General features: G+C 37.8%; 1 protein-coding gene across 1 annotated transcript in view; it reads right to left on the reverse strand.

Annotated features, from left to right (window-relative positions):
- Positions 1–27,358, reverse strand: part of MLLT10 (MLLT10 histone lysine methyltransferase DOT1L cofactor) — a 188,836-nt gene that overhangs the window by 74,054 nt on the left and 87,424 nt on the right. The window contains exon 6 of the mRNA XM_077772493.1: positions 18,535–18,630. Within this exon, the coding sequence (XP_077628619.1) occupies positions 18,535–18,630 (96 nt within the window). The remainder of the gene's footprint in view (positions 1–18,534; positions 18,631–27,358) is intronic.

Genomic DNA, 27,358 nt, shown 5'->3' on the forward strand with positions numbered 1-27,358 from the left:
GAGCTGAGACAGACGTGTAACCTAATGCCACCGATGCACTCCTTCCTGTTTCACAACCTAAGTAACTCTCATTGTGTGACCATCTCACTGCTCTGAGAGCAGTTCTAGTGCTGACAAGTACACATTTTCCACGCACATTAACCCATAAAATGCAAACTAACTACTTCATTTGGAACTTGGCTGAATAAAATAGTCTTTTTTACCTTTTCCACTACAGATAAAACTGCATATTTGGTCTTGTTGAGAATCTCTAAGGAAATGCACATATACTTCGGTTTATATTGTGATTTACAGAGAACTTAATGAATCTTTTACAATAAATATTTAGAATCTGTAGGATTTTTCTTTTACAGCTAGCTACAATTATTAGTCCTCAGATAAGCAGTTGGTATACCTACTAAACAACATTCACTAGAGCGAAAAATACCCCCACGTCCAAAAACTTTAAATTAGACCCAGAATTCAACAATGATTCTGTAACAGGCTAACCAAAAACAATGATATTTTCAAAGTTATGGCTGCCTGTGATCCACATTTGGGAGAAACAGGCAGAGGGAAAAGAAACAACCAGCAGTTGTGGGTCTTCTACCAACATGATCAAATATCATAACGCTGGCTAAAACATTTAATTATGTAATATTCAAGTGTCTCATAGAAGCCACAATTTTTTCACTCACACAATTCTAAGAACAAAGCACAGAAACTATCAAAAATGAAGCAGAGAAGGAATGAAGACTTAAAGGGAATCTGGAGGTGGAGGGAATCCGTGAGCTCTGGGACAATGTTGAGCAGCCTGTGTTATTGGAGTACCCAAAGGAAAGTGGGAGGGGAAAAAATATAAGAAAGAAGCAGGGGGGAAAAAATGGCAAAATCTGATGAAAACTACAAAATCTACTACTGATCAACTAACTCTCAAGAAATATGAAGAAAAATCCACAAATACACATCACAATCAAACTGCTTATCATTAAAACCAACAAGACAATGATAAGAGCAGCCAGGGAGTTTAAAAAAAGAAAAAAGAGATGCTTTATGTGCTAAGACACAAAGATAAGAATGAAAACAGATTTCTCATGGAAATAATCCAAGTTAGAAAACAAGAGTAAATAAAACCTTTAAAGACAAAAGAAAACTGGGGCATCTGAGTGGCTGAGTTGGTTAAGCATCTACCTCTTGATTTTCAGCTCAGGTCATCATCTCAGGGTTTGTGAGTTGGAGCCCAGCATCGGGCTCTGCACTGACAGCAGGGAGCCTGCTTGGGATTCTCTCTCTCCCTGGCTCTCTACTCCTACCCTGCTTGTGCACACTTTCTCTCTCTCTCTCTCTCTGTCTCTCAACATAAATGAATAAACTTAAAAAGAAAAAAAGACAGAAACAAACTTTTAACCTGAAATTCTACACCAAGCTAAATTATTTTCCAAAAGCAAAGGCAAATGATAGTTGATCCTTACACAACACTGGTTTCAACTGTATGACTCCATTTATATGCAGTAAATACAAAATGTATTTGCCTTTCCATATCATTTTCTTAATAACATTTTCTTTTCTCCAGCTTATTTTATTGCGAGAACACAGTACAGAATACACATGCAAAATATGTGTTAATTGACTATGTTATCAGTAAAACTTCTGGGTCAACAGTAGACTATTAGAAGTTTTGGGGAGTCAAAAATTATATGCAGATTTTCTACTATGCGGGGGTCCTAATCCCCATATTCTTCAAAGGTGAACTCTAACTGCCTTTCAGATTTAAAAAAAAAAAAAAAGGCTGAAAGAACTAATCAGCAAAGCAAGACTACAATAAATGCTAACGGCTGTCTTTTAGGCAGAAGGAAAACAAAGGTAACATGGATCTACACAAAGTAACTGGGAACACTAAAAACAGTAATTACGTGGGTAAATATAAAAGACTTCTTCCGGGATGCCTGGGGGGGATCAGTCAGTTACACGACTGACTCGATTTCAGCTCACATCATGATCTTATAGTTCGTGGGATCAAGCAGATCAGAGCCTGCATGGGATTTTCTCTCTCTCCAGCTCTCTGCCTCACCCCTTGCTCATGCTCTCCATCTCAAAATAAATAAATAAACTTTGGAAAGGGAAAAAGATAAAGACATTTTAAATATTTAATCTCTTTACCACTGAAGACCCAGGAAATTGGTAACAATTGTGAGGTTTGTATAAAATACATAAAACTTTAAAATACAACAAAATATAGCACAAAACCAAAAAAAGGCAGGAGTACAAATATGTAACTACTAAACTGTATATTCTTTTGTGATTTCTGAGAGAGAGAGACAGAGAGAGCGAGCAAGCGAGTGTGCAAGAGCAAGAACACACACACATGCAGAAGCAGGGGTGAGGGACAAAAGGAAAGAGAAAATCCATGCTCAACGCGGAGCCAGACCCAGGGCTTGATCCCATGCCTGGGATCATAACACAAGCCAAAATCTAGAGTCAAACAGTCAACTGACTGAGCCACCCAGGCACCCCTGAATTGTATATTCTTACACAATATGTGAAATGGTGTAATATCATTTAAAGGCAGATTATGATAAAGTATGTATGACATAAACCCCAAAGCAATCAATAAAATAACAAAGAATCATTACTAAGCAGCCAAAATGGGATCATAAACATATTCAATGACAAAGACAGAAAAAAAAATGAAATAGGCAAGTAATAAGGATTAGCCAATGATAGATTTAAATACAACAATATCAATAATCATATGTAAATTAACTAACAACACTCCAGTGAAAGGTAGAGATTATAACGCTTAAAAAAGAAAACTCGGGGCGCCTGGGTGGCTCAGTCGGTTGAGCGTCCGACTTCGGCTCAGGTCCTGATCTCACAGTCCGTGGGTTCAAGCCCCACGTCGGGCTCTGTGCTGACAGCTCGGAGCCTGGAGCCTGCTTCTGATTCTGGTTCTCCCTCCCCCCCTGCCCCTCCCTCGCTCACTCTCTGTCTCTGTCTCTCAAAATAAAGACACTAAAAAAAAAATTGTTTAAAAAAAAAAAAAGAAAACTCAAGACTATATGCTGGCTATAAGAAACCATTTTAAGGACGCCTGGGCGGCTCAGTCAGTTGAGCGTCAGACTCTTGGTTACACCTTAGGTCATGATTTCACAGTTCATGAGATTGAGCCCCATGTGCAGTCTGTACTGAGACTGTAGAGCCTGCTTGGGATTCTCTCTCTCCCTCTCTCTGCCCCTCCCCTGCTTGTGCACTCTCTCAAAATAAATAAATATTAACTTTAAAATATATATATATATATATATATAAATCTAAAGACACAAAGATACTCAAAGTACAAGTTTGGGATAGAAGTATCATCTAACACTAATGAAAACAAGGGTGAATTAACAACATTAGTACAAACAAAATAAATGTCAGAACAAGGAATATTGCCAGGATAAAGATACCTGTTCATCACGAGAATACAAAAATCCTAGACACTTTTGCACCTAGTAACAGACCTTCAAAATAAATAAAAACTGATAAAAAGAAAATGAGAAAAAGAGTAAAATCTGTAACAGTAAGAGAGATCCAAATCCTCTTCTCAAAAACTGAACAAGTGTACAGAAAACAGAAGTAAGCATATAGAGACCTTAAACAGTATAAATCAACTTGACCTGGCATTTACAGAAAACTTCCATATACTAGGAGCAGAGTGAATATACATTCTTTTTAAAAGCACACGGAACACTAAACAGAATAATCCATATTGTGTGTCATTTTTTTAATCTTAAAAAAAGAAATTATATAACACAAAGATATTAAATTAGACATCGGTATCAAAAAAAATACGTGAAGTTTCCCAAATGCTTCAAAAGTAAATAAGCTCCTTGCAACTACCCATGGATCAAAGAGAAATCAAAAGGAAACCACAAGGTATTGTTCAACTAAATAAAAAAGAGAAAACAACACATCGAAATTTGTAAGTGGTGCTTAGAACAAAGTTTGTAGTGTTAAATGCCTATGTTAACACTTCTGGGATTCTAGTCCAGCATGTAATGATTATAAATTTCCCAAAATAGTGTCAGAAACCATACGACAAATTCAGGAAGCTCTGAGACTACCAAGTAAGACAAGTGTCCAAAAAAACTATGCCCATGTATATCATACTCAAACTACAAGAAATCAAAGGTTAAAAAAAAAAAATACTGAAAGAAGCTGGAAGGGCAAAAAGCCCTAGTAGCAAAGATAAGAATTACATCTGACTTCTCCTCAGAAATAATACAACCAAGAAGAGAGTGATGTGAAATATTTAAGGTGTTGGGGGCGGGGGGGGTTGTGGGGGGAGCGCCTGTGAAGAACTAGTATTCTGTACACTGCAAAATTATCCTTCAAACGTGAAAACAAAGACATTCTCAGACAAAAAAAAACTGAGGAAATCTGTTACTAGTAGGTTTACATTGCACGAAATGTGAAAAGAAACTCTTCAGAGAGAAAGAAATGATACAGGTCAGATGTGGATTTATATAAAGAAAAGCATGAGAGAATGAATCAATGAAGGTAAAATTAAAACTCTGATTTTCCTTATACTTGATCTAACAAAGTTCAAAGTAATGGCAGCAATAATATATTTGATTATATAGTCTTACATATATGCTTACATATGCTTCTGTATAAGTGAAATGAATGACGGCACTGACAGAAAAGATGAGAAGGAGAAATTTAGAAATACTCTGTTATGGGGCGCCTGGGTGGCTCAGTAGGTTGAGCATCCAACTTCAGCTCAGGTCATGATCTCACGGTTGGTGGGTTTGAGCCCCGCGTCGGGCTCTGTGCTGACAGCTAACTCAGAGCCTGGAGCCTGTCTTCAGATTCTGTGTGTGTGTCTCTCTCTGACCCTCCCCTGCTCATGCTGTCTCTATGCCTCTCTCAGAAATAAATTTAAAAAAAAAAAAAGAAGAGAAAAATTTTGTTATTACAAGGTACTCATACTACTGTGGAGTGGTATAGTATTATTTTAAAATGAACATGGATTAGTTCTCTATTTATATATACTGCAAACAGTAGAGGAACTATGAAAAGAAATGTAATTGATATATTAAGAAGTGAGAGGAAATAGAACCATTAAAAAAAAAACCTCAGTTAAAACCCTTAGAAGGAGGATGATGTCTCCCCTTCTGCCTGCTGCCAGGCAACCGGGAAGTTGTACTTGCTCCTTGCTTTCCCTCTCCCACAATACCTCGGGCTCTTCCCTTTCCAACCAGGGCCCAGCAGAATGGCTCCCTCAAAGAAGCCCGGAAAGAAGAAAGGCCCTAAGGGGGCACCTGGGTGGCTCAGGCAGGTAATCATCCAACTTTGGCTCAGGTCATGATCTCACAGTTTGTGAGATCAAGCCCTGCATCAGGAGCTGTGCTGACAGCTCTGAGCCTGGAGCCTGCTTCAGATTCTATCTCGAACTCTCAGCCCCTCCCTGCTCACTCAGGGACACCTGCTCTCTCTAATATAAAATAAACCATAAAATTTTTTTTTAAATAAAGGCCATTCATTCTGCCATCAACAAGGCAGTGGCCAGCTCTGGAGCCTGCTTCAGATTCTGTGTCTTCCTCTCTCCCTGCCCCTTGCCCACTCACACTCTCTCTCTCTCTCTCAAAATTAACATTTAAAAAAAAAATTTTTTTTTTTTTTAATTTATTTCTAGGAGAGAGAGAGAGAGACAGCGTGAGCAGGGGAGGGTCAGAGAGAGAGGGAGTCACAGACTGAAATAGGCTCCAGGCTCTGAGCTGGCAGTCAGCACAGGGCCCGACGCGGGGCTCGAACCCACGAACCGCGAGATCATGACCTAAGCGAAAGTCGGACGCTTAACCGACTAAGCCACCCAGGCACCCCTCAAAAAATTTAACTCAAAGAAAAACAAAAACCCTGATAAGTAGAAAACATTTGGAAGATAAAAACAGTACCAAAGACCTAGAGCAACAAATAAAAAAGTTACAAATCTGGCAAATATTAACCTAAATGTGTCAATAGTTACATCAAACATAAATGGTCTAAATATACCAATTAAAAGAACTGTTAGTATCAAAATCAAGACTCATTTATAGGCTATCTACAAGAAACACTTTAAATATGATGACACTTATTGATTAAATATTAATGAAGGGAGGGGTGCGTGGGTGGCTCAGTCAGTCAAGCACCTATTTCAGCTCAGGTCATGATCTCGTGGTCATCAGATTGAGCCCCAAGACAGGAGTCAGGCTCTGCACTGGCCTTCCGGCCTGCTTAAGATTCTCTCTCCCCTGCACTCGCTTCAGCAGTACATATACTAAAGATTCTCTCTCTCCTTCTCCCTCTCTCTCAAATAAAACAAGAACAAAAACAAAAAAAAACGATGAATGGAGAAAGATATACCATGTTAGCAGTATTCAAAACAAAGTGAGAAGACCTAATTAATTTCAGACAAAGTAGATTTCAGAGCAAGGAAAGTTTTCAGGGTTAAGGAGTGATATATATATAAGGATCAAGGTGACAATACTACAAGCAGACACAACACAGCAATCCTTAATGAATATGTGCCTAACACTAGAGGATCAAAATATGCAAAAACTGATAGAATTATAAGGAGAAATCGATGAATCCACTTTTACAGATGAGGTTTTAACACTCTTTTATCAGAAATGGACATATCCCCCATGCAGAAAATCAGTAAGGACATAACTGAAGTGAATAACACCATTAATCAACTGGATATAATTGATGTCTGTAGACTATTCAATTATCAGCGCAATATATATTCTCCTTCTCTTCAAGTTCTCATGAATCATTAATCAAGATATACTACCAGGGCACCTGGGTGGCTCAGTTGGTTAAGCGTCTGACTTCAGCTCAGGTCATGGTCTCATGGTTTGTGAGTTCAAGCCCCGTGTTGAGCTCTGTGCTGACAGCTCAGGGCCTGGAGCCTGCCTCAGGTTCTGTGTCTCCCTCTCTCTCTGACCCTCCCCCACTCATGCTCTAACTCTCTCTCAAAATAAACAAGCATTAAAAATATGTATTTATTACTTTTAGGGCTATAAACACCCCTAACAAATCTTAAAGAATAGAAATCATATAACTGTACTCTCAAACCAAAATGAAATTAAACTACAAATCAGCTGACAGAAATATAGCTGGAAATCCCAGAATGGCTAGATTAACACAAGTCAAAGAACGCTCAAGAGACTAAAATATTATTAAGATGACAATGAAAACACAAATTCAAATTTGCGGGATGCAGCAAAAGCAAAGCTAAGAGTACTTAGAGATGCAGGGAATGCATGTCTGAGAAAAGAAGACAGACCTTAAATCAATACTCCTAAGCTTCCTCTTTAGTAAACAAGAAACAATAGGCAAATTATATCAAAATAAGCAGAAGAAAAGAAACAGTAAAAACCACAGCAGAAATCAAAGAAATTAAAAATGAAAATCAACAGAGAAAAATCAACATAACCAAAAGCTTGTTCTTTGAATATATGGATAAAATTGATAAATCTCTAGCCAGGACAACTAAGAAAAGTAACAGAACACAAATTGCTAATATCAAAAATGAAATAGGGAACATACCATAGATTCCACAGACATTAAAAGGAATATAAAGGAATATTATAACAACTCTATGCCCACAAATTTGATAATCTAGATGAAGTGCACCAACGCTTGAAAGATACAAGCTGCCAAATGCACGTAAGAAGAGACAATGTAAATACACTTTTGTCTATTTAAAAACTGAGGGGTGCCTGGCTGACTCAGTGATAAAGCATGCAACTCTTGGATGTATGGATTGTGAGTTCAAGCCCCATGTTGGGTACAGAGATTACTTAAAAATAAAATCTTTAAAAAAAAATTCAATCAATCATTAATAATCCCCCAAAACAGAAAACACCAGGCCCTGATGGGTTCACTGGTGAATTCTATCACACATTAAAGAGAGAAATAATACCAATTCTCTACAATCTTGTTCAGAGGATATAAGCAGGGGGAATACTCCACATTCATTCTGGTAGGCCAACATTACTCTAATACCAAAACAGACAAAAACAGTACAAGAAATAAAACTACAGAACAACACCTCTCAAACAATAGATGCAAAGATCACCTACAAATAGTTAGCAAATCAAATCCAACAACCTGTAAGGAGAATTATATACCACAATCAAGTGGGATGTATCACAGAAATGCAAGGTTAGATCAACATTCAGAAATCAATTAATAGCGGTGCCTGGGTAGTTCAGTCGGTTAAGCATCTGACTTCAGCTCAGGTCATGATCTCGCAGTTCCTGGGTTTGAGCCCTGTGTCCGGCTCTGTGCTGACAAGACAGCTCAGAGCCTGGAGTCTGCTTCAGATTCTGTGTTTCCTTCTCTCTCTGACCCTCCCCTGCTCATCCTCTGTTCTGTTTCTCCCTCCTTCAAAAGTAAATGAACACTGAGGCACCTGGGTGGCTCAGTCAATTAAGCACTGAACTTCAGCTCGGTCATGATCTCATGGTTCGTGGGTGGGTTCAAGCCCCGCGTCAGGCTCTGTGCTGATGGCTCAGAGCTTCAACCCTGCTTTAAATTCTGTGTCTCCCTCTCTATCTCTCTACCCCTCCCCTNTAAAAAGTAATAATAAATTAACTTTTGCTCTGCAAAGACATTTCAAGAAAATGAAAAGATCAGCTACAAACTGAGAAAATATTTATAAAAGATATACCTGACATTTTTCACAAAACTTGAACAACTAATACTAACATCTGTATTGAAACACAAAATACCCCAAACAGCCCAAGCAATATTGAAATAGAAGAACAAAGCTGGAAGTATCACAATTCCAGAAGTCAAGATATACTACCAAAGCTGTTGTAATCAAAACACTATGATGCTGAACAAAAATAGGCACATACATCAACAGAGCAGAACAGAGAACACAGAAACAAACCTACACTTACATTTATGTGATCATTTAGTCTATGACAAAGGAAGTCAAGAATATACAATGGGGAAAAGATAACAGCTTCAAAAATGGTGCTGAAACTGGACAGCGACATGCAAACAGATGAAACCGGACCACTTTCTTACACCATACATAAAAATGAGCCTGATGTGGGGGCGCCTGGGTGGCTTAGTCAGTTAAGCGTCTGACTTTCGCTTAGGTCATGATCTCGTGGTTCGTGGGTTCGAGGCCCGCATCGGGCTCTATGCTGACTGCCAGCTCAGAGCCTGGAGCCTGTTTCAGTCTGTGACTCCCTCTCTCTCTCTGACCCTCCCCTGCTTACGCTGTCTCTCTCTCTCTCTCTCTCCCTCTCTCTCCTAGAAATAAATTAAAAAAACATTAAAAAAAAAATTAGCCTGATGTGAGATCTGAAAGTATGACGAAAACCCAGACAAAAACACGGTAGTTACATCTTTAACACTGGCCACGGAAACATTTTTCTAAATATATCTTCCCAGACATGGAAAATAAAAGAAAAAATAAACTGTCAGTGCTATATCAAAATAAAAGTTTTACACAGCAAAGGAAATCATCAACAAAACAAAAAGGCAAACCGTTTGCAGAAAAGTAGGTATCTGCCGGATCACCTGGGTGGCTCAGTCAGTTGAGCTTCTGACTTCAGCGAGGGTCATGATCTCATGGTTCCTGAGTTCGATCCCTGCATTGGGCTCACTGCTATCAGCCCTGAGCCCACTTAGGATCTTCTGGCCCCGCCCCGTCTGCCCCTCCCCTGCTCATTCTCTCTCTCAAAAATAAACAAACATAAAAAAAAAAAAAAAAAGTAGATATCTGCCAGTGATATATCTGACAAAGGGTTAATATCCAAAATACATAAAGAATTTATACAACTCAAAACAAAAGAAAAGTGATTGAAAAATGGACAGAGGACCTAAATAAACATTTTTTAAAAGAAGACAGACAGCCAACAGACACATGAATGGATGCCAAACATCAGTAATCATGAGAAATATGCAAATCAAAACAATATCACCTCACCCCTATCAGAATAGCTAGAACCAAAAAGACAAGAAATAACAAGTGTTGGCAAAAACATGGAGAAAAGGGGATCTTTGTACACTGTTGGGAAGAATGTAAAGTGTTATAACCACAGTGGAAAAACAGCATGAAGTTCCTTGAAAAGCTAAAAACAGAATTCAGAAGACAGCTAAATAACCCTTTTATTTACATAAAGTTTTCTATTCCTCAAAAAAATATAAAAATAGAAACCCCATATGATCCAATAATTCCACTACTGGGTATTTGTTACCCAAAGAAAACAAAAACACTAATTTGAAAAGATGCATGCACATTCTATTCTTTTAGCAGCTTTATTTACAATAGCCAAAGTTTGGAAGCTAGCAAGTGTCCACTAACAGCTGAATAAAGTAGATGTGGTATATATATGGAATGGGATGGAATACACAATGGAGTATTATGCAGCCATATCAAAAGGATGAGATCTTGCCATTTGCAACAGGGATGAACCTAGAGGGTATTATTACCCTAAGTGAAATAAGTCAGACAAATACAAATACCATTATGATTTCCTTACATGCAGAATCTAAAAAACCAATGAATAAACAAGCAAAAAACAGAATCAGGCCTATAAATACAAAGAACAAACTGATGGTTGGCTGCAAGAGAAGAAGCGTAAGGGAGGAGAGCAAAATGTACAAAGGAGAGTGGGAGACACATGCTCCCAATTATGGAAAGAATAATTTATAGGAATTGAAAGATACAGCATAGGGAATATAGCTGATGGCATTTTAGTAACATTATATGGTGACAGATGGTGGCTACACTTGTGGTGAGCATAACATGACATATAGAGCTGTTGAATCACTATGCTGTACAGCTGAAACTAATCTAATATTGTGTGTCAACTGTACTTAAATTTAAAAAAAGGAGTGCCTGGGAAGCTCAGTCACTGAAGCATCTGACTCTTGGTTTCAGCTCAGGTTGTGATCTCACAGTTCAGGGCATTAAGCCCCGTGTCAGGCTCTGTGCTGATAGCACAGAACCCGCTCGGGATTCTCTCTCCCTCTCACATTTGTGTACATACATGCACTCTCTCTCAAAATAAATAAATAAATACACACACACACACACACACACACACACACACACACACACACACACGAGAGACATACCTGATAAAAAGACTTATCTAAAATATATCAAGAACCCTTCATAAAACAATAACTGATTTTTTAAAAAGGCCAAAGACAATACACAGATAGCAAGTAAGCACAGAAAAGCAGCTCCACATCCTATGTCAGCAGAGAAATGAAAATTTAAACAATGACATGCCACTATATGCCTGTTAGGATGGCCAATATCCAGAACACCAACAGTACCAGATGCTGGTGAGGATGTAGAGAAAAAGGAACTCTCAAATCATGGTTGGTAGGAATGCCAAGGATTCGGCCACTCTGGAAGACAGTTTGGCTGTTTCTTACAAAATTGAACATACTCCTACGATATTACCCCGCAATTACATTCCTCGGTATTCACCCAGAAGAAGTGAAAAATTACGTCTACACAAAACACTGCACACCGATGTTTATAGCAGCTTTATTCATAACTGCCAAAACCTGGAAGTAACCAAGATGTCCTTTTGTAGTAAGTGGATAAACAAACTGGTACATCCAATCAATGGCATATTACTCAGTCCTAGAAAGATATCAGTTAGCAAGCCTCAAAAAGACATGGAAGAATCTTAAATGCATATTACTAAGCGAAAAACGCTAGTCTGAAAAGGCTATATACTATGATTCCAACTATATGACATTTTGAAAAAGTAAAAAATATGGACACAGTAAAAAGATCAGTGGTTGCCAGGGGATAGAGATTGGGAAGGATGAAGAGTTGGAAAACTGGATTTTTTAGGGCAGTGAAACTATGCTGTATGATACTATCATGGTGGATACGTGTCATTATACATTTGTCCAACCCAGAAACACACAACACCAACGGTGAATCGGAATGTCAACTATGACCTTCGGATGATAATTATGTGTCCATGTAGGTTCACCCACAGTAACAAATTTACCACCATTCTGAAGAATGCTGATAAAAGGGGAAGCCATATATGTGTAGGAATAGGGGAAAAGGGATATATGGGATATCCTGGTACCTGCCTCTCAATTTTGCTCTGAACTTGAAACTGCTCTAAAAAATATAACATCTTTAAAATATTAAGAAAAAGACATGGAGGAAACTACGTGAAAGAAGTCAATCTGAATCAGCTACACACTGTATGATTCCTATTTTATATGACATTTTGGGAAAGTTAAGCTATGGAGACCAACCACTGAAATGACCAGTGGTTGTTGAGGTTTGAAAGGAAGGAGAAATAAATAGGCAGAACATTGAGAAGTTTCAGGGTAGTAAAAGCTCTGTAGGATACTATAGTGCTGGATACATGTTATTATATAGTAATCAGAACTCACAGAATTGAACATACAACACAGAGTGAGCCCTAATATCAACAGTGGATTCTGGGCACTAAGGATGCTTCAGTGTAGATTCACATATTATAATAAATTTATCACTCTGATGGGGGGGAATAAATATGGGACAGAGGGTACAGTGGAACCTCTGTACTTTCCACTAGTTTTGCTGTGAATCTAAATTTTTTTTAATGTTTTATTTCTTTCTGAGAGAGAGAGAGAGAGAGAGAGAGCGCACGCGAGCATGAGCAGGGGAGGGTCAGAGAGAGCGGGAGACACAGAATTTGAAACAGGCTCCAGGCTCTGAGCTAGCTTTCAGCACAGAGCACGACGCAGGGCTCGAATCCACAAACCATGAGATCATGACCTGAGCCGAAGTCGGACGCTTGACCGACTGAGCCACCCAGGCGCCCCAGTTTTGCTGTGAATCTAAAACTGCTCTAAAAAAATAAATACTAGTGTTGCCAAAGGCAAGGAAGGTATTGGGGAATGAGAAAAAAAAAATGGAGGAACTGCCTTTGTTTTGGTTTAAGTTCAAATAAGCTGCATTAAAAAAAAAGAAAAAAAGGAGCTAGTTGTCCACCACTAGATTCGCAGACAAAATTTCCCCACGCAAACAGTTAAATTTACCCATTTAACTATTCCTTCTGTCATTTTTATGCATGAAAACTTCTTCTGAATATTCACTTCCTAAAAATGGAAATTTTGCTTGCAAATTTCCAAAGTTCCTTTATGAAAATGTCAGTGCAAAACAGGTATTATTTCCAGATTCTAAACTAGAAAGTATGATTCCATTCTTACTGAATAGATAATGCCTCTAAAAAATTTATTTAGAAGTTTAATTTTTTAAAACTGCCTATATCAAAAAAAGGGCCTCAAATAAATTCAATCATCTTATACCTTAAAAAATTAGAAAAAGAAGAAATAAAGCCAAATCAAGGAGTGGGAAAAAAAAAACAATAAAATCAGAACAGAAACAAAAAACTAAAATACAAAACATTATGATAAGGGGGGGAAAAAAATCAATGATTCCAAACACAAATAATTTAAGATCAATAAAATTCATAAACCTCTATCCAGCCTAAATTAGAAAAAAAAAGATACAAACAGCCAAAAGTACCTCAAGAAGAAGAGCCTAAATAGTTCTCTATCTATTAAAGAAATGGAATTATAGTTTTAAAAAAGTTTTCCCAACAAAAACTCTATGCCCAGGTGGCTTTAGAAGTAATTCTTCTAGGGGCACACAGGTGGATCAATCTGTTAACCGTCCAATACTTGATCTTGGTTCAGGTCACGATCTCATGGTTTCTGAGTTTCAGCCCTGCGTCAGGCTCAGCACTAACTGCTTGGGATTCTCTCCTTCTCTCTTCCCCTCCCCTGCTCACTCACTTGCGCTCTCTCTCTCTTTCAAAATAAACTAAAAAAAAAAAAAAAAAAAAAAAAAAAAAAAAAAGTAAATTCTACAAAACATTAAGAAAAATACAAAATTTAGAGAAACATTTCCAAACAAGTAAACAAGAGTGAACATTTGGCAACTCATTCCGAGTCCAGCATTATTTTTTAACCAAATCCAAAGACATTCTAAGACAGCTTAGAGCCTGGAGCCTGCTTCAGATTCTATGTCTCCCTCTGTCTGCCCCTCCCCAGGTTGCACTCAGTCTCTTGCTTGGTCTCAAAATAAACAAACATTAAAAAAAAAAAGAAGAAGAAATTGGTAATATATCAAGACAAAGTGGGATTTATCTGGCTTAACAGCAGGAAAAAAAAAAAATCAACCAATGTACTTCATCATATTAACAGATTAAAAAAAGAAAGAACACCCATGATATCAACATATAGAAAAATAATGACAAAATCTAACATCCACGGTTGATAAAAACTCCACAAATTAGGAACAGAAGGAAACTTCCTCAACATCACATATAATGTTAAAAGATTACTTTCCTCCTAATTTCAAGAATAAAGCAAAGATGCTCACTCTTAGCACTTGTATTTAAAAATATAGTAAGAAATGAGGGGCATCCAGATCAGGAAGGATGAAGTACAACTATCTTATCTGTAGCGGGCCTAATCATCTGTGAAAAAAATCCCATGGAATCAATAAGCTACTGAAAATAAGAAACCTTTAGCAAGTTTGCAGGACACCACATAAACATACAAAACTACAAAAATGTATTTCTATATACTAGTAAGAAACAATCAGAAATTTACATCTTTTCTTAATTTTTTAAAAATGTTTTTTATTTATTCCTGGGGGGGAGGGGGGGAGAGGAGAGAGAGAGAGCGTGAGCAGGGGAGGGTCAGAGAGAGAGGGAGACACAGAATCTGAAGCAGGCTCCAGGCCCTGAGCTCACTGTCAGCACAGAGCCTAATAAGGGGCTTGAACCCACGAACTGTGAGGTCATGACCTGAGCCAAAGTCAGAGGCTTAACTGACTGAGCCACCCAGATGCCCCCAGAAATCTACATCTTAAAAAAGATTGTAACAGCATCAAAAAACATCAAACATTTAGGAAGAGAGCTGAAAAAAAGATGAATAAAACCTGTATACTTGTTGTTGAGATAAATAAATGAAGAGATGTGTACTGTGTTCGTGGATCAGAAGACTAAATATTGTTAAAGACATTAATTCTCCCTCAAAATGATTTATAGATCAATGTAGTTACAGTAAAAATACAGGCAGTTTTATTTCAACTAGGCAATCAATCTGATTCTAAAATTCACATAAAAACAGAACTTAGAATAGTCAAAATGACTTTTAAAGAGAAGAACAGAGTTGGAAGATGGATCCTACCTGATTTAACTGGTTATTTTAGAGCTACAGTAATCAAGAGTTTGATATTAAATGTAAAAGCAGACAAGGGCACCTCGTGGCTCAGTCAGTTGAGCGTCCGACAATTGATTTCATGATCCCAGTGTCATGGGCTCAAACTCCACATTGGGCTGTGCATCAAGCATGGAGTCTGCTTAAGATTCTCTCTCTCCCCATCTGTGTACCTCTCTCTCACACTCATGCACTCACATGCTCAGAAATAAATAAACAGGGGTGCGTGGGTGGCTCAGTCGGTTGAGCGTCCGACTTCGGCTCAGGTCATGATCTCATGGTTCATGGGTTCGAGCCCTGCATCGGGCTCTGTGCTGACAGCTCAGAGCCTGGAGCCTGTTTCAGATTCTGTGTCTCCCTATCTCTGCCCCTCTCCCGCTCCCTCTCCGGCTCTGGCTCTGTCTCTCTTAAAAATGAATAAACATAAAAGAAAAAAAAATGTCTGCTTAAGCCACTGAGTGAGGAAAACTACCTGCAAATAATGTACATGATAAAGGACTCACATCTAGAGCACCTAATTTCTCACAAAATTCAGAAGAGAGAAGCCAACAAAAAAGGACAGGCGATGGACAGATCTAAGCAGACCTCACGAAAGAAAGTAAAGAAATGGCAAATACCCACACAGAAAGATGTTAACATAATTTAGTCATTACAGAAATGCAAACAGAAACCTCAGTGAGAAAGTACTGCACACCGGTACACCAGACATGCCAAAATTCACCATCCCAGGTGGTGCAGAGAATGCAGAGGAACAGAACTCCGGTACCCTGCTGGGAGAATCACTGAATGGTACAACTATTTTGGAAAACAGTTTCATAGTGTCTTAAAATTTAAGGATACACCTACCACGTGACCCAGTTATTACATTCCTTGGTATTTATGCAAGAAAAATCTGTCCATATAAAGATTTGTATTATATCCCTAGTACCTTTGTTAATAGCCAAACACTAGGAAACAATCTGAATGTCCATCAGTTACTGAATGGATAAGCATTAGGGTATGTGCATACAATAGAGGGTAGTCAGCAACAAAGAGAAGGTACTGATACACACAACACGAATGAATTTCAAAGTATGCTGAGTGAAAGAAGATAAAGTGTAAATACTGTATGTTTCCATTTTTATATTCTAGAAAGTTCAAACTAGAACTTTCAAATCACCATATAACTAAATATGATAGCTAGTCCTCATATTACTATGACATAACTTTTTTTGTCTTTTCTCTAACTTCACTTCCAGCATATTCACAACCTCTTGGTTTTCTTCCAAACTCTGTCCCTTTTCTCGCTCTTATTTGCTAGTTTCACCTCTTCTCTCAGACCACTCAACACAGGCAGCTCGAGGACGTCCTAAGGCCTCTTTGCCTCCCCACCTGCACTCATTCCTCCACTGACACCCACTCGCATGGCTTTAAGTAAATTCTATATGCATACAATTCCCAATTTGTATCCAAAGTGTGGACCTCTATCCCAAATGCCAGACTATGCATGCCACTGGCTAATTAACATTTCTACCTGATGTCTAATAAATATTTCAACCCTAACATAGGCAGAACAGCCCAGCCAAGACGTCCACATCCTAATCCCTAAGACATGTGATAGGTCATGTTACATGGCAAAAGGGCCTTCGCTAATTTAAGTAAGGCTTCAGAGTTTAAAATAAGAAAATTATTCTGGGACGCCTGGGTGGCTCAGTCAGTTAAGTGTCCAACTTTGGCTCAGGTCATGATCTTGCAGTTCACAAGTTCGAGTCCTGTGTCAGGCTCTGTACTGATAGCTCAGAACCTAGAGCCTGCTTCAGATTATGTCTGTCTCTCTCTCTCTCTGCCCCTCCCCTGCTCACACCTTCTTTCTCTCTCTCAAAAATAAACATTAAAAAAGGTAAAATAATAATTAATAATAATAATAATTTTAAAAAACTATATTCTGGTTTTTTCAGGCAGGCCCAATCTAATTTCATGAACCCTTAAAAGAAGAGAACTTTCTGTGGCCAGAAGCAGAAAAGATGCAGCAGAGAAGCAGTCAGAGAGATTCCAAGTATGGGAAGGATTCCACAGGCCACTGCTGGCTCTGAGATGCAAGGACACGTGTGTAAGAGCCAAAGAGAGCATCTAGAAGCTAAGGGCAGACTCCAGCTGAGAGCCAGAAATGAAATGGGCATAAATTAATAACCTGAATGAGCTTAGAAGCTCTGGCTCCCATGTAAGAACCCAGGCCATCCACCTCAATTTTAGCTTTGAGAGATCCAGAGTAACCAGCAGAGCCCACCCAGCCTTCCAGCCTACAGAACAGGGAGATAATAGGTTTATATTGTTTTAAACTGCTAAATTTGTTCTGGAAGCAAGAGAATACTAATACCATATCCAAAACTGAATTCCTCATCTTGCCCTCAACCTACCACACCCACAGTCTTTCCCAGCTTTGTTAACAGCAATTCCATTTTTTCTAGTTATCTGGTCCGACACCCTTTGACTCTTCTTTGGATCCTCTGTTTCTCTCACACTTCTCACCTTCTTTATGAGAAAGCTACATGGGTTCTATGTTTAAATATATTCATATCTCTCTGCATTATTTTAATAATCTCCTAATGGCTTCCCTGCTTCCATCCTTGACTCTCTACAGTCGATCCAAAACAGAGATCCTTACGAAGCAGCCAGAGGTCTTGACAAAACCTAAGTCAGATGATATTACATCTCAGTTCAGAAGATACCAATGGCTCGCTTTTTAGTCAAACTAAAAAAACTGAGTCCTTCCCCTGGTTTCTACAGCCCTACGTGACTGGCCCCTTGCCCAGCCTCAACCCTCACCCTTCCCCCGCTCCTCGATACCTGTGTCCTGTCACCTTTCTCTGTCCTCATTTGTTTCCATATTAGGTACATTTAAGATTTACTATAATACTTCCTATAAACCAGATATTGTTGCAATTGTTTTACATATATTATCTTACTGAATTCCAATAATTAGTTCCCCCACTGTACAGATGATCAAAGTTACAAAGAGGTTAATGAAGACTAAGTGGCGAAGCCAGAATTCAAAATCACAGGGGGCAAAGCCCACTCTATAGCCCAAATTCTTAATCTCAATGATGACTCTCAAGTTATTAGCCTTACTATTTTTCAAAACAGAGTATAAACAGAACGTAGAATAAAAGACAAAAGAAATGGAAATCAGTGCTTGACGTAGGGTTAAAGAAATAGGAAAAGTTAAAGGGAACCAGGACACTGAGAATGACAATACTTCTTAAAGATAAAAGCCAGCACATACCTAGTTATTATATAAAACAAAATATGGCACTTAAAACTTACTTTTTCTGTGGTAACAGTCAAAGAAGGAACCAATGCAGGTGATGGCTCTGGTTGCTTCTTGTGTTTCTGTTTGTGTTTGTCCTTTTCTTTATATTTCTAGAAATGTACAGAAATAAAATCCAATTTAAATTTATATCATTTAAATCATAAAGATGATTCTTTCATAATTCTGTTTAGTAACTCAAAATGTTAATGAATACTTGACAAAAAATAAAAACATTACTTTTTATTGTAGTCGTATTATTTTATATACAATACTAGTAAAATAGTATAATTATACATTAAGATGTATAGTAATATTAGTATAAATTATTTTAAGTGATTTCAGCTCGGTTATTCTTGACCAACCTAAAATAACAATATAAACAACTGAAGTCTATAATTATTTGCTGCAATTATATCAAGCAACATAGAATTTTTTCTTTTTAAAAACACCAAAGGGGTTCCTCGGTAGCTCAGTCAGTTAAGCATCCAACTCTGGATTTTAGATCAGGTCAGGTTCTTACAGTCAGGAGATCAAGCCCCCGCATCAGGCTCTGTGCTGATCATGGGCCCTGTTTGTGATTCTCTCTCTCCCCCTCCCCTCATTCTCTCAAAATAAACAAACATTTAAAACAAAATAAAAAAACACCAAATACTTTTGGTACATCTTATAAACTGCACTTTAAAATTTACATAGCACTTTGACATGCACCATCACATTAGAATAGTGTCAGATTCTACACCACTATGCATTTAATTGTATGGCCCACAAACTGGAATCCAGGGAACAGAAACTGAAGTGAGACATTCTTTCCAAGGTTTACTCTGAAAAATGGATGAATTAGCTATCTCAAACCAAAATAATTAGGAGTGTGTGGGTAGCTCCATCAGTTAAGCGTCCGACTCTTCCTTTCAGCTTAGGTCATGGCCTCACAGTTCTGTAAGTTCCAGCTCGACGCTGACAGCATGGAGCCTGCTTGAGATTCTCTCTGTCCCTCTCTCTCTGCTCCAACCCCACTCATGCTCTCTCACTATCTGAAAATAAACTTAAAAATTTTTTTTTAGTAATTTAAAGTTGTGGTGTGCTATTTTCACTTTAAAGTACTAAAACTGATGAACTAAAATATAAGAATTCAATTGAATTAGAATTACATATGAAGAGCCCAACTTTATTTAATTACAAAAATTTTAACCAAATTGCTTTCAATTGCTTGAATCAGGTAGATAAGAATCAGTATTAGGAGTGAAATGTCCTCTTATTTAAAAGAGTTACATTTTAGGGAAGCCTGGATGGCTCAGTTAGTAAAGCATCTGACTTCAGCTCACATCATGATCTTAAGGTTCTTAGGTTTGAGCCCTGCATCGGGCTCTGTGCTGACAGCTTACAGCCTAGAGCCTGCTTCAGATTCTGTGTTTCCTCCCTCTCTGCCCCTCCCCCCAGTCGCACTGTCTCTATCGTTCTCACTGCAACAGATCTTAGTAATGACCACCCAGGAATCCTGCCTCTGCTTCTGCTGGATATCACTGCTCCTCCCATGGTAACATGTCCTCTTCTCCACCCCCCATGAACTTGCGTTAGCTCTGTGACTTGCTCTGGCCAAGAGGATATGCACAGTGATACTGTAGAAGTTCAGGAGCCCAAAGCTTTACGAAGTCTTAGATGGCTTCCACCTTTGCCCCTTGATTTCCAGCCACCATGTAAATAACCACTTCAAACTCTCTGACAGATAATCAATCAAGTAGACAATGAGATCCTGTGGAGAAAAACTGAAGTACCTCATGCTATAGCCAGCAGCATCCAACACGTGAATAAGACTACCTTGCCGGAATAATTTAGTAGAAGTAAAATGACTTAAAAATGCCAAAAGAATATTTTTTTTAAAAAAAGGCTTATATCTTACACTACCCTGGCAGCCACCAGCTGAATGTAGCTTCATAGGTAAACCCAGCTGATAACACGTGGAAGCAAGATGAATTGTTCCTGCTGAACCTTGCCTGTTATAAGCCAGTATAAGTTGTGGGGTGGTTTACCAAGCAACAGTAGCTGATTGAAACAAGACTAGAATACACAATTGGATAATGAGAATTAAAGAAAGTATAAATTACAATCTAATTTATAAATATGAGGTTCAAATGATCCTGGGTCTGTAAGTTCTGTATCAATATTTTTCTCCCATAAAGATAATGAAAAAGCCTTTTCATCCTTGATGAAATGTTTTATTTCACATGTTTTATTTCACATACTGGGTGTTACTCCTCAAGGGTTTTACTCTACAAGAGATGGGATGCTTCAACAGTAAATGACCCTGAATAACAACAAGGTAAACAAACTCTTAAAACGTGCAAACTGCCTGAGAGTAAAAGGCAAGGGATGCACATGTACAGGTATGAAAATACAAACCTATAGAAATCATCATGGAATCACACAGAATTCAGGAAATGTATCCTGACATGAAGACTGCATGGAAACAGACCATGGAAAACAGACCGTGGAAACAGACCATGAACACATTCTATTACTAGTCTGTAAAATATGAATCAAAACAGTCTAATTATTTTCACTAAAGAGATAGGTTGACTTTACTCTGGAAAACACTATGGAGATTTCTCAAAAAGTTAAAAAACAGAACTACCCTGGGGAGCCTGGTATCAGCATCCAGGATCCAACTCATGATCTCAGAGTCTTGAATTCAAGCCCCACATTGGGGCTTAGGTTAAAAAAAAAAAAAAAAAAAAAAAGGACCAACCCTATAATCCAGCAATTGCACTACCACTACCAGCTATTTACTCAAAGGAAACAAAAATAATGATTCTAAGGGATACATGCACCCCAATGTTTAGCAGCATTCTCAATAATAGCCAAATTATAAAAAGAGCCCAAATGTCCATCAACTGATAAATGGATAAAGATATGGTATATATACACAATGGAATATTACTCACCCATCAAAAATAATAAAAATAAATCAGAGAAAGACAAACACCATAGGATTTCACTCATGTGTGAAATTTAACAATGAAAACAAATGAACATGTCTGGGGAGATGGGAGGCGAACCAAGGAAACACACTCTTAACTACAGAGAACACACTGAGGGTTACTGGAGGGGAGGTTTGTGGAGCAATAGATTAGATATGTGATGGGGATTATGGAGGGGACTTGCTGTGATGAGCACTAGGGTTGTGATAAGCACTAGGTGTGTATGTAAGTGATGAATAACTGAATTCTACACCTGAAACTAATATTACACTGCATTTTAACTAACTGGAATTTAAATAAGAATTGGGGGTAAGATTAAAAAAAGAGAAGGGTATGGAGGAGGCATGGAGGAGGGCGCTTGTTGGGATGGAAACTGGGTGTTATATGGAAACCAACTTGACAAACTATAAATAATAATAATTAAAAAAATTTTAAGAGAGAGAGAGAGAATGGTGCCTGGGTGGCTCAGTTGGATGAACATCCGACTTGATTTCGGCTCAGGTCATGATCTCAACGTTCATGCATTAGAGCCCTGCACCAGGTTCTATATATAGCCAGGGCAGAACCTGCTTGGGATTCTGAGTCTCCCTCTCTCCCTGCCCCTCCTCTGCTTGCACACTCTCAAAATAAGTGAATAAACATTAAAATAAATAAATTTAAAAAAGAGAGAGGCTGATTTTAGTAGAGCCACGCAACAAAGGGATACTGCAGAAAGAGATTCAATTATATGTAAATATTTAGCACATGATAAGGAAGGGATTCCAAATCTGCAAGGAAAAACCAAAATTACATAGTAACGGTACTAGAAAAACTGGTTAATAACTTGAGGGAGAGTACATTACTCAAAATATAACAAAATCAAGATAGATTATTTTAAAGAGTTAAATAACAGTTAAAATAATCTAAATGGATAGAAAATATTTTTGAGATCTTTAACTTTTTAAAAAGAAAAGCCTTTTCTAAGTATAAAGACAAAATAAAAATTATAAAAGGAAAAAGCAGTTTAGCTGTTTACATTTAAAATGCTTCTACATTTAAAACCTTTTAAAAAACAAAAATTTGGAAAATGAGTAAAATAAATCTGTCTGTATTTTAGCACTGATTAAATTCTTTTACAAATCACTAAAATATATACATATATGCACATGTATGCACCATAGAACAATGTAAAAAGGGCAATTCACAAAAGAAACAAAGATTCACTAAATAACAAAAAAAAAAAAGTACCACTCATCCATTAAAGAACTAAAGGTAATGTTTTTCTCCCACTAATAATCAAAATTGTTGGGTTTTGCTTTTTATAAAACTCAGTGTTCCTCAGGTTATAGTGAAATGGGTACTTGCATACATTGAAGAGACTATAAATTGCAAAGGACAATTTTAAAAGAATTAGAAACCATAAAAATGTTCTCTGTCCTAGTAATTTCACCTCTAGGAGGTGAACAAAGGGTTAAATACAGTTTATTATAGTACTATTTGCAATGAGAAAAACCTGCAAACAATCTGAATATGCAACAACAGAGATGTGGCTGAAAAAGTTATTACAAAACCAAATAATGGCCATTAAAATCAGTATGTTCTGAAAGAATACTTAGAGATTTAGGAAAATGGTTAACATGAATTAGTTTTAAAACTGTATTGCGTGCGCAGGGGAAACAACCAGAAGGAAATAACCAGTACCGGGTATGTTTTCTGTAACTCCACAGGTCAGAACAGCCAGTGCTGCTCCCAACTGAATCGGTGAGCACAGCTAACAATAACAATCAGAATCATACAAAGACATATATCGCATTTAATCCTTAAATGAGCCATGAGAGGACCTATTTTTATAGATCAGAAACAAATCACTTAAACAATCACAAAGTACTCTTTTATCTACACCCTTGAAGAAACTTAAACAAAACTTTTTAAAAGCAGACTTAAATTTCAAGGGAAAAAAATAGACAAGTTGGCTATGATGAGAAATTTTAACATGGAAACGTAAAAGAGTAGAGAAAGGAAGGAAAAGATGAAAAGAAAGAAGGGGGAGAAAATTTTAAAGTAGCTTTAGTTCCAGAATGAACTATTTTAAGGACAATTATATAGGAGTTTTAAACCTACGTTTAGAGTCCCAGTGTGCAAACTGGAATGCGTAAATAAATTCTTAAAGGAAAATTAAGGGGTGCTTAGGTGGCTCAGTTGGTTAAGCGTCTGACTTTGGCTCAGATCATGATCTCGCAGTCTGTGAGTTTGAGCCCCACCTGAGCTCTGTGCTGACATCTCAGAGCCTGGAGCCTGCTTCTGATTCTGTCTCCCTCAGTCTCTGTCCCTCCCCCATGTGTGTAGTCGCGCACACGCGTGCACGCTCTGTCTCGCGTGCGCTCTCTCTCTCTCAAAAATAAAACATAGGGGTGCCAGGGTGGCTCAGTCGGTTAAGCGTCCGACTTCAGCTCAGGTCATGATCTCACCGTTTGTGGGTTCGAGCCCCACATCGGGCTCTGTGCTGACAGCCAGCTCAGAGCCTGGAGCCTGTTTTGGATTCTGTATCTCCCTCTCTCTCTCTCTGAACCCCCACCCCTGCTCATGCTGTCTCACTCTCAGAAATAAATAAAAAACATTAAAAAAATTAAAAAATAAAACATTAATAAAAACATTTAAAACTTTTTTAAAAAAACAAATATGAGTTATTTTAACATAACACAATTTTGTGTTGGAATTGAGTGAATTTCTATTAAGGAAGGAGTGCCTACGTTCAACTAACTCTCAGCACTTAAAAAGGTGATGTGAAATATCATATCAAATTTTTCCAGTGTTAACCAAGTAAAAATCAAATGAACAAACAGGAACCAGTAGAAAAAAAAAAAAAAAGAAAAAGAAATGAAACAAACCCAACAGCAACTGAAACTGGGGAGATGGCAAAGGCAAATAATAATGCATTAAACAGAGGTGCCTGGGTGGGACAGTCTATTCAACTCTTGATTTCTTTGGCTCAGGTGGTAACCTCACTGGTTCCTTAACTGCTGACAGCACAGAGACTGCCTGGGACTCTCTCTTTCTGTCCCTCTCAACGCACACACACTCCCTCCCCTCCCTCAAAATAAAGAAAATTTTCTAAAAAGAAAAAGTTTGCAATAACACTTATAATATTTACAAAAATAATAATGCATTAAGCAAAAACTGGCAACCAGGCAATGAAACGGAAAATTTTAGAAATAAGACCAGAAACTGTCCAAGTCTGAGCCACAGAATTCAGCTTTTTCCTGCTTCCAATTCCCTAGAATTCTGAGAATATCACAAAACCCCCCAAATCTGGAAAGAAGAGATCTTTTATCTTTTCATTTTCCCACCCCCTTAATTTGTTATTTTTCTGCCTAAAGAGTAATACCCACTTCAGGGCAAAAAAAGGAACAAGTAGGAGATAAAAGACAGGAAGAGTGAAGAGGTGCTGACTCTGGAAGTCAAGGAAGGATCTAGGCTAAGAATGAATTCTATAAAATCTTCGGGCATTCTCCCATAGGAATGAGATATCCCACATAGGTGACAGATTAAAACCTAGTACAAGACATTTCATCAACTATTAAAAAAAGAGAGCTGAATCTGGAGCTTTACCAAAAACTCCTACTGCCTTGGCTGAGCTTTTATACCGCATCCCTGCCATTCCCTCTAGCTTCTGAAAGAGGTAAAAATACCTATTAGTCCTCACATACCTCAATATAATAAAGGCTTTATATGAAAAACCCACAGCCAACATCAATCACACTCAATGGTGAAAAACTGAGAGCTTTTGCCCTAAGGCCAGAAACAAGATGAGATACTCACTCTCACCACTTTTATTCAACACAGTACAGGAAGTCCCAGCCACAGAAGACAACATGAAGAAATAAAAGGTATCCAAACTGGTAAGGAAGGAGTAAAACTCTATTTGTAGATGGCATGATTACTACATATAGGAAACTCAAAAGACTCCACTGAGAAATCAGTAGAGGATAATAGGATACAAAAGCACTCAATGTACAGAAATCTGTGTCATCCTATACACTAATAACAGAGCAACAGAAAGTGAAATAAAGAAAACAATCCCACTTACAACTACACCAAAAACAGAACATATAGTTAAAATGTCTATACTACCCAAAGCAATCTACACATTTAATGCAATCCCTATCAAAATATAACATTTTTCAGAGAACTAGAACAAATGATGCTAAAATTTATATGGAACCACAGAAGACCTTAAATAGCTAAAGCAATCTTAAAAAAGAAAAATAAAACTGGAGGTATCACAATTCTAGGTTTCAAGTTATATTCCAAAAGAGTAGTAATTAAAACAGTACGGTACTGGCATTAAAAACAGGGGTGCCTGGGCGGCTCAGTCTAAGCATCCAACTCTTGGTTTGGGCTCAGATCATGATCTCACAGTTTCGTGAGTTCAAGTCCCATATCAGGCTCCATGCTGACAATGTGGAGCCTGTTTGGGATTCTCTGTCTCCCTCTCTCTCTGCCCCTCTCCCACTTGTGATGTAACTATCTCAAAACAAACTTTTTAAAAGTTAAAAAAAAAAACAAAAAACCACCAACTTTTTAAAACAGACACATATGGGGCACTTGGGTGGCCCAGTCAGTTGAGTGTCTGACTTCAGCTCAGGTAATGATCTCAGGGTTTGTGAGCTCAAGCCCCACATCAGGCTCACTGCTGTCAGCACAGAGCCCACTTCAGATCCTCTGTCCCCCTCTATCTGCCCCTCCCCAGCTTGTGCTCTCCTCTCTCTCTCAAAAGTAAATTATCATTTAAAAAAAAAGAGAGAGTTTATGTGGAAACTAATTTGACAATAAACTATTAAAAAAAAAAAAAAAGAGAGAGACACACATAGATCAATGGAAAAGAACAGAAAACCCAAAAATAAATCCACAATTATATGGTCAGTTAATTATTAACAAAAGAGGAACGAAGACACAATGGGGAAAAGACAGTCTCTCCAATAAATGGTGCTGGGAAAGCTGGACAGCTTCGTGCAAAAGAAGGAAGCCGGACCACTTTCCTTCACCAAACTCTTTCTTTCTTTCATACACCATACACCAAAAATAAACTCAAAATGGGTTAAAGACCAAAATTTGAGACCTGAAGCCATGAAAGTCCTTGAATAAAGCACAGGCAAAAATTTCTGTGGTATCAGTCATAGCAACATTTTTCTAGATATGACTCCTGAGGCAAGGGAAATAAAAGCAAAAGTAAACTAGCAGAGCTACATCAAAATAAAAAGCTTCTGCACAGTGAAGAAAACAGCAAAGCTAAAAGGCAACCCACAGAATGGCAGAAGAATTCTAAAGTTAAGGCAGGAATGATTTTCCATTATGAAGAAATTCAAGAGAATAGAGGTTCTAAGAATCTATTCTTAAAAACACTTGATAATAAAATTCAGTCAATTTAAGAGATGATATACAAACACTTACTGGAGACCCTGTGGTAAGAGGCCTGGTAGTGACGATCTTAAAAACTGAATACAGAACAAATCTAAAAACTCTGAGGAAGTGATTATGTTTACAAACCTGAAAAAATGTACCATGAAAATCTTTTTAAAAAATTGGACAACAGGAAATGGGGTTGCTAAGGCTTTTACAGCAGGACACAATATAGATTTTGAAGCATTTAGTTAGAAACATAATAGTTTGCCACCAAACAGTAATTACACATAAATCTGGGCCCATGAAAGAAAAAGGCACTAGGATTCAGTGGACAGATTCAGTAGGGCAAGGATGCTAACATGGACTTTGTAGGCCAAGCCTTTCGGTAATTATTCTTTTGCTGCTTATATACTTAAATGTGTAGCAGGAATTAATATGACACCCAACCTAGGCATAATTTTTTTAATGTTAAAGAACTGTT

Source organism: Crocuta crocuta, unplaced genomic scaffold (assembly GCF_008692635.1).
Source record: "Crocuta crocuta isolate KB4526 unplaced genomic scaffold, BGI_CrCroc_1.0 scaffold96, whole genome shotgun sequence".
NCBI classification, from domain to species: Eukaryota; Metazoa; Chordata; class Mammalia; order Carnivora; family Hyaenidae; genus Crocuta; species Crocuta crocuta.